Raw genomic sequence first — 8,933 nt, 5'->3', positions numbered from 1 at the left:
TTTTAAAAAGTCTCCGGTTTCTGGTGTGCGCGGCTGTTGCCATAGCCATGCGCGTCGGCAAAATGAAAAAGTTTTTTTTTTTCAATGAAAGATGATGTCTCAAAACCGCCAATCTCACTGGTTTGACTGGAATCCTGCTGCTGCACAGTTTTAACGTATTTTTAGATGGGGTTACGATCGAGTGTAAGCTTTATGTGGCCTCTCTGGACTCCCATATATTTGCACTAAGTTTAGTCGGGCACCATTGGCAGTCATCAGCCGACATTTAAAGAAAAAAAAACGGTAAAAAAAAAAAAAAAAGTCGCGTCGCCACACCTCTTTTGGGGCAAGCTCCATACCAGAAACCGGAGACTTTTTTTTTGGCCTTATAGACTATTTCAATGCACACAATATCGTAGCCATTATTTAGGTGTTGCCATGCACATTTTGGCAATGTTATTGGCCGAAAATGCATTTTGTGCACTTACGGCCTGCACGCGAATGTGGTATCAAATTTGGTAAAAGTCACTCAAGACGATGGTTACTTTTGCCATTTTGAGTCCATTGCAAACAGCCAAGAAATGTTCCTCTCAGTTACTTTTCCCCAGTCCGGTGGTTAACTTTACCCGTCAAAATTAGCTTCGTAAAAGTGACCAGTAGGTCTCGGTCAAAAGGTTTCCTGCGTCAAAAACCCAAGTACAGACACTGGTAAAATTTTACCCATTTGATTTTTGCCATTGTCTCAGAGAAATCTAATAAAAGAAATGATTTAAACGCAGCTACATTGAAGTTGCTAGATTATTTGATACACAGCTCTTGGGCCATGCGCAGAATGTGCTGATGTTGTGTGCTGTTTTAAAGTCATAATAGTACATTTGTATTAAATAATTTATGGGACTGTTGTTTTAAAGTGTTTTATATAACTGTGTTTTATATAACATACAGATCCTTATCAATTGGTTGTTGGAACTCACATCACGTAACATATTACTCCCATTCACGCCGGGGCTCAAAAAGTCCCATTCGCCCATGGGGAATGGGAAATACTGTTCAACAGTTTTAGGATCTTGTTCCATGACGCGGTATTTGTGCGCAAATGCATGCTGGTGTGCGCGTTCAGCGTTGCGCGTATTGTTCCAAAGAGCCAGTGCTACAGAGTTGAGTTCAAACATTTTCGTGAAGGGGTGGTTTGGAAGAGAAATACATTTTCCACCAATTTTGTATTGAAAATAAATGTTCAAATATATCAAATAACAAGGATCTATATGTCAGTTATATAAAACAAATATTGAGTGGCTTTAAATTGTGAAATGGGGGGAATATTATTGCTCGGTAAAATCTGGACTTTTGCAGTTCACTCGGCTTCGTCTCATGAAATGGAAAAGTCCAGATTTTACCTTGCGATAATATTCCTCTCATTTCACTCAGAGCCACTCAATATTTCTTATACTATTATACGTTCTGTTAATAAAAGTGTTTATGATTCATCATCATTACTTTCATAGACATGGGAAACAATCATGATCTGAGTGTAGCATTTAAGCAGGACTAAGTGTAGATTCACGGGAACAGGTCCAGCGTTTAAATTTACATGAACCCCCCACCCCTCCCAAATTATGATAGAACACCGTCTAACTGAATTATTTTTTAAAATATTAGTGGGTTTTTTTTCTTCTTTTCTCTTGAATTTATTGCATGGTAATATTTTAAGAAGATTTATTTATATATTAAGATATATTGTTTAAACCTATATAAAAAAAAAACATGAAAAACATGTATCTTCCGAACTATAATTTAAAAAAAGTATTGAGTTCTTATTGTAAAATGTATACATTGAAATATGAGTGGATATCAATTCAATTTGTAATTGAAGTTCACAGTTTTCTTCTCCCGCCAAAAGCAAGAATGAAGTGGTGATTCAACTGCTCCGTATAGTTGGATAAACCAACTACACGTACATGTTATTGTGCCAAACACTACAATCGGTAATGGACCAATATTGAACCGAAGGGTTTGTGAAGTCATGGGACTAAAAATCTTTAAGCTTGAGCCTGACGCCGAACTGGAGATGTAGCCATGGTTTGGCGAATGTTCTTTTCTGAAAGCAATTTGTCTCAATTTTGACTTTTGGGCTCTGTGCTTTCCTCTGTGCGTCAGTCTTGGCCTTAGACATCTAGAAAAAAAAAAACTGGACCTGACGTGTGCTTGGGCCCAATTGCATGGCTCTGCTTACCGTTAAGCAAATAATCCTTGCTTACTGAAAATTCCGTGCTTACGGTCAGTGTATTTCACGGGTTAGCAAGGAATTTTGGCTTTTGCGCATGCGTACATCCCCGTAACTAAGAATTCTGTGCTTACAGGGTTAGCACAGAAGTTTTCTGCTAGAGCGGTTAGCATAAAATGGCGATCGTAAGCACAGAATTCCATGGTTATCAGAGCCTTGAAATTGGGCCCTGTAGGGACACGTGCTGTCCCTCTTCAAAGTGGTCACAAACTATAGCGCCATCCAGTGTTGGAGCAAAAGCTTAAACCTTCAAGGACTTATCAGGGAGACATACAACCAATCAGATCTATTCCATAATTGTATGCAATTTAAGTGATCATCTCATTAGCCCCACAAGTGTACAGAATATTTTTGCAGCAAATCTACTACAATGGTAACAACATGTGATGCTATAAAAGTGGAAGTGTGCCCAACACACAAATCTTCAAGGGGTTTCCCTCCTCCATGGTAATTCGATTAAATTGGTAACAGCAAAATTTTGAACAGATTTATCTGGAAAATGCAAAAATCTATGGGCTTTGAAGAGCCTTGACTCAAAATTGCAAGGCCGTGATCCCTCAAGGCCAAGGCCAAGGCTTTTGCCCTCAAGCCTCGAGGCCAAGGCCCTAAAATCCAGCCTTAAGGCAGCCTTAAGGCCAAGGCCCAGCATCAAGGCACTACATCACTGGCGCCATCTACAGTTCGTGCCCAGAGTCCATTGGCCAAAACTTTGAAATAAATGTGAGACTTAATTCCTGTTGTGAGAAAATGTTTACTCAGTAAGATCGATGCAAAGACTTTTTAAAACTAATTACATACCACTGATTTGCACAGAGCAAACTTTAGAGAATTGATAAAAAAATTATGTTGAAACCTTGATTATTTGTTATAGGCCTAGTTTAACATGTTACTTTGTTCAAGGGTCTCAAACCGTATGTTGTTTTAGCACATTTTAATATATTTTAATATTTTCACAGTGGAAGAGTTTGTAAATGTGGTTTTGAATGATAAGTTTTTATGTTTGATGTGTGACATAATCATAATTATATATCACTTCCTATATATGATTGTCAATAATTTGAAATGGTTATGGAACTTTTGTAAATGAGTTGAAAAATGAATGTTAGATTTAAGAGTTTAACTAATGAATCTATAACATAAAAACATTTTACAAACTTGAATGATTTAGAATTCTGTGATAATCATTGTGGCAATCTTTTGCTGCAGAGTTTTATGATAAAATTCTATCCAATTCAAAAGAATAAAATTATCAATTTTCCAAAACAAATCCTGTTGGACTTGTTTTATTAAGTTTTATTAATAATTTTGTTCGAATTTTTTCCACTCATCTAGTGTGATATTTTGTAGTGGACTCCGTATTTTTTTGTGATTTATGTATCACTTGTTTAGTAATTTCGTTTGTAAAAAGGAAAGAAAAGGAGTAATGCATGTTATATTATCTTATTTTATGTTGTTTTGAAGTTTGCAATTCGCCTGACAGTCGTATCACTATTCCAGTCTTCAAAAATAGTCAGGTACGTGGAAAACCTTCCATATTTCACCTTTTTTAAAACCTTTCATTAAATTTGAAGCATTGCAATTGAGTGCTGTAAGACCCTCCAATAAAGCATATCGAACGGACTTCGGGACAAAAAGAGTAATAATTGTGTTTAGGCCAATAAAGGAATATTTGAAATATGTGTATTAAATACACCAGATTGATCATGTAAACGATGCATGGGATAATTATTTTGAACTCCCTAAAGGACTTTCATTGAATACTTAAAAAGTTACAAACATGTATAGCATATTTTTGAAAATTGGTTGAACACTGTAAATAAAACGATACTCAAATCTACAAAAGATAAAAGTCTGCACGATTTCAATGAATTTGTTCTGTATTTTTGAGTCGAAATGTGTGTCTTTTGAGCCAACGTTTCAGAAAAAGCTATATATTCTTTTCGAGCAGGTGCACGAATATGTTTACATGTATGTAATACATTCATGGCTATGCAGGTTGTTTGCATAGCTTGTGACGTGTACGTACGTGCGGATATATATACGGAATGCTCTTTGTACATGTACGTTCAAGTATTAGCTCTCTGCACACGGTACATAATGGGCACTCCTGCGGATACGCCCACAAGTACTTAATCTGTACTACGTCCGCATTGTGATTATATAGTTTAGCGGCAGTTGATTTTCGGCATTTCGATTCGATCGTCAAGCAAAGAATCTACAAGCAACATGTCTGGAAGAGGTAAAGGAGGAAAGGGACTCGGAAAGGGAGGCGCCAAGCGTCATCGCAAGGTTTTGCGTGACAACATCCAGGGTATCACCAAGCCCGCAATCCGCCGTCTGGCCCGCCGTGGTGGTGTCAAGCGTATCTCTGGTCTGATCTACGAAGAGACCCGTGGTGTCCTCAAGGTTTTCCTCGAGAACGTCATCCGTGATGCCGTCACCTACTGCGAGCACGCCAAGAGAAAGACCGTCACCGCCATGGATGTGGTCTACGCTCTGAAACGCCAGGGCCGTACCCTGTACGGATTCGGCGGTTAAGCAGTCAACTTCCATCATTCAAACCAACCGGCTCTTTTCAGAGCCACACATTTTCAAAAAAAGAGAAAGAACTTCATGTCTGTATGTGTCGAAGTGTGTTCATTTTTATTCATTTAATTTGAAAGGGTCTGATTTTAAATCGGGATGGGATTATTTAGTTCATTTACATTAGGCAGAGGGCTAGGGGAGGGCCAGGCCCAGGGGAGCCTTACTAGCGCTTGTGGGGTCCTAATCCAGCTTCGAATTGAACATTTCCAATTGATCTCTTTGCTGCACTTAATGGAGCCATAATAGCTCCATGATATAATCTAGGCCTGTAATTTATAAAGGCCTAAGGCATGCATAGCCTTCCAATTTTTTAGCCCTTTTCATTATTAAAGTTAAAGGGAATAAACATCATTTGCTTTTGCTGTAATTTTCAGAAATGGATGGAATTGGGGGGTTGGAAATATATAGCAAATATAGTTACACTGACTTTTTTGAGGTTTTGGGTTCGAAAATGATATAAAAACCAAGAAAAACAATCATTTTCCTGTAGTCTGGTTCCCTGACTCCATTTAAGAAGAAACAGAGCAGTTTACATATATTGGGGAATTGTAAGGTCAGGGAACCAGTCTAGCTGGCTTGTACCCGTTCATACTCAGTGTGTAATCGATTGCAAACAAGTGCGATGGTCAATTGGGGCCAGTAACCCAGTATCTGGAAAAAAGCCAGTTTTTTCCAACGCTGATCGGCCGATCAGCGTTGGAAATTGATACAAAAATACCACTTTTCTTGAAAATGACAGTATACCAGGTGCCATGATTTTACAGGATGCTTTACACTGTCATTCACTAACAGTCCAGCAAGGTATTTCAAAATGATTTGGTAGGCCCTAGTTTTATTTTTTGATGTTTGCAAATGTTGTATTTTCCCTTTAAATAATGCATGCCTAAATTCCCAAGCTCCCCGCCCCGGCCCATTAAAATAAAAGAAATATCAGAATAGAGTTGTGTTCCCACTAATCTTCAAATTCCATTTTGTTTTCTTTCGTTTGAATAAATGTTCATTTTTGTTTTATTCCAACCAAAATTTTTTAAACCCCCCCCCCCTTCTTTCTTTGGAAGTCTGCAACCATATCTGAACAAAAGATATTGGTTTTGTTAACGTTTTGGGGTTTTGAGGCGTGCACTTTGCGAGCAGACTGGTTCCCGGTTCATTAACGATACTACTGATTGTGGGGCGGGAACCAGCATACCCCGCGAGAACGGCCAATAATTTTGAATTTGTAAGAATAGCCGGCCCCATCTTCATGATCGTTGCTAGTGCTACTACCCCGGACATGAATGATGATGGAGCTATATAACTCCATGTCGCTGCTAGTGCTACACTAGTACTAGTAGTAGTAAGTATAACTAAACATGGGCAGATGTTTTCGGTAGATATATCTCAAATGTGAATAACTTTTGTATTGCTAGAAAAAATGTATTGCAATAGGAATCTCTTTTTTAGCACAGGGAATACAACTTTAAACATACAAGGCAAGGGATAGTTAATTATCATAAAAACCAAAACAAACTGGGCTGAGAAGCCCACAAATGAATGCAGATATTGGGATTACATTCACTTTTTTTGTATCTGTAGTCAGGTAGTCAGTGTGTGTTGTCCGTAGGCCTATAAAAATACAGGTAGGCCTAGATCTATAGGTCCTCCTATTTCAAAACCTGCTGCTTCCAACATGTCCAATGTTAAAATAACATGCTTTCCAAAAAAAAATACGATGTGAAAAGTTTATAGTCTTGCCCTGCCTTCTCGTTCTACTTGGCTATTCGGAAACTTATTACAAGTCATGTACTATGGGAGTATCATATTCTGATATCAGTTTCAGGATATGACATGGTTTCATTTTTACAGAAATATCACGCACCGTGGACAAGGTTTAGAAAAATACGGTGTTTGTGTTCAAAATTCCATAACTGGAAAAGTACACGAGTGATTTCAATGATGCTTTCACTAAAAGAAAGTTTATTAATTGGGCTTTCATATCCTAGATTTTGAAAACGCTACATGCAGAAATTCGTATAAAAAATAGGGTGCACCATTTCAGGGTTTCCTTTTTTATACTCGCACTGCGCTTGTCATACTCATGTTGTACACCATGTATACTACACGTACGTGTACGTTGAGCACGTAGGCCTACATGTACAATGTATGTATTTCAGTTCTGAAATAGATCAGCGCGTTATAAATCGCCTTTCTCTAAAATTCAAATAAAATTACCTATACGGTAAAGGGGCAAATTCTCTGTTGTATATGCAGATGTAATTTTGAACAGGTGCATGTTCAATTGCTCATGTAGGCCTATCTGGTTTCCATACTTATTCCCCCCCCCCCCCGGCCCCCCCACGGATCCTAAATATACACGTAATGTACATGTACATGTACATGTGTACATCTTGTACATGTACATGTACATGTATGTTGGGGGGCATGGGGCAAACAAAAAACCACAGAAAAGCTATTGCAGCGTACGCGCTAGGCTAACAAAAGCTCACGTGGCATGCTTGGCCAATGGAACCGCCACGGCATGCACGGCGCGCAAACCGTGTTGCTGAATATTCATTATCAAATACATGCGTGCCAGAATTCGTTTACTCGTCAATATTTCTTCGATTACACCCTATATGAACAATTTTCCCCCAATCATTTCACATCTTTGATTGTAAAACTTGTCAGTGCTTGTATTGTTGTTGTTTTATTGTTACTTGAATGGTAATTCGTCCGAAAACTCAGTTTTTCATTACCAATAACTGTAAGTTGGGATCCTTAGTGGGATCCTTCCGTACTGCGGCGTTTGTGATTGGTTCAATTGTGACCAATGGCAGCAAGGCAGTATCGACCAATCACAGGGCCCGTGCAAAGGGTATAAATAGAGAAGCGGTTTCTTCAAATTTCAATTCCTGTTCTGCAGCAATACAATCAAGATGGCACGTACCAAGCAAACCGCACGCAAATCTACTGGGGGCAAAGCCCCACGAAAGCAGTTGGCCACCAAGGCTGCCCGCAAGAGCGCCCCAGCCACCGGCGGAGTCAAGAAGCCTCATCGCTACAGGCCCGGTACCGTGGCTCTCCGTGAGATCCGTCGCTACCAGAAGAGCACCGAGCTGCTGATCCGCAAGCTGCCCTTCCAGCGTCTGGTCCGTGAGATCGCTCAGGACTTCAAGACCGAGCTGCGTTTCCAGAGCTCTGCCGTCATGGCCCTGCAAGAAGCCAGCGAAGCCTACCTGGTCGGCCTCTTCGAGGACACCAACCTGTGCGCCATCCACGCCAAGCGTGTGACCATCATGCCAAAGGACATCCAGCTGGCCCGTCGCATCCGTGGCGAACGTGCTTAAACAGGGACTTGTCCCCATCAACCAACCGGCTCTTTTCAGAGCCACCACAAAGTCAAAAAAGAGATAGAATTCATGTCTTATAAAATAATATTGTACTACTGTACAATGCAGTTTACGTGAACCAGCCGTCGTGCTTCCATAGTCAAAAATAAACCAGCCCTCCTTGTGTTTTTGTCTCAGTCCCTCGTCCATGTCGTCCCTCAACCATTCATTGCTTCTTTTTTTATCAGCGACTCGTTTTCAGAAATATTTTATAAGGGAAAAAAAAAATACATTTACTGATTAAGCCTACTACTAAACTACTAGTGTACAAAAAGTGATTTGTAACTTGTAAGCCTAGGCCTGACAAAAATAGTTAGGTGTAGGCCTACATGTATTTCTACTCCTCACACTCGGCCTATTTAAAGTTGAAATCCTGCCCATTAAAAACATTGATTGCAAACATTAACAAGGCCAACTATCACAAGATTGGGCAGGAACAATAGGCACACCTCATGATGTGAACAAAATAATTTTCCTATCACTAGCAGTTATGTGATAGCAGCTCCCGTTGGTAGGCCTAGAAGAATACGATTTTTTTTTTTTTTTACAAAAACAATATTTTTCTCAACGTAATACATTGTAACATATTTTTTGTATTTTTAATAATCGATTTTTGTTTCATTTTTATGTACATGTAAATGTATTGTAATTTAACGTTGGTGTTTTTCTTTTAAGTTTTGGATATAGGCCTAGGGCTAAGCCTAGGCTTATTTTTA

The 8,933-nt window shown here is 39.2% G+C and overlaps 1 protein-coding gene across 1 annotated transcript; it reads left to right on the top strand.

Annotated features, from left to right (window-relative positions):
* The first annotated feature begins 4,457 nt into the window (after positions 1 to 4,457).
* LOC119736860 (histone H3, embryonic-like) lies at positions 4,458 to 8,763 on the top strand. Its single transcript, XM_038210870.1, has 2 exons — positions 4,458 to 4,800; positions 7,752 to 8,763. Exons 1-2 carry the CDS (start codon positions 4,490 to 4,492, stop codon positions 8,173 to 8,175), a joined length of 735 nt encoding a protein of 244 aa, XP_038066798.1. The 5' UTR covers positions 4,458 to 4,489; the 3' UTR covers positions 8,176 to 8,763.
* The last annotated feature ends 170 nt before the right edge of the window (positions 8,764 to 8,933 follow it).

The sequence above is a fragment of the Patiria miniata genome, unplaced genomic scaffold, assembly GCF_015706575.1.
Source record: "Patiria miniata isolate m_02_andy unplaced genomic scaffold, ASM1570657v1 HiC_scaffold_3, whole genome shotgun sequence".
NCBI lineage: Eukaryota > Metazoa > Echinodermata > Asteroidea > Valvatida > Asterinidae > Patiria > Patiria miniata.
Note: the sequence above shows the minus strand (reverse complement) of the source record. Positions and strands in the feature narration are given on the sequence as shown.

Coding starts and splice junctions, on each gene's coding strand:
- LOC119736860 (XM_038210870.1), top strand. CDS start 4,490: ATGTCTGGAAGAGGTAAAGGAGGAAAGGGACTCGGAAAGGGAGGCGCC. Junction 4,801..7,751: donor CTGTACGGATTCGGCGGTTA/AGCAGTCAACTT, acceptor CCTGTTCTGCAG/CAATACAATCAAGATGGCAC.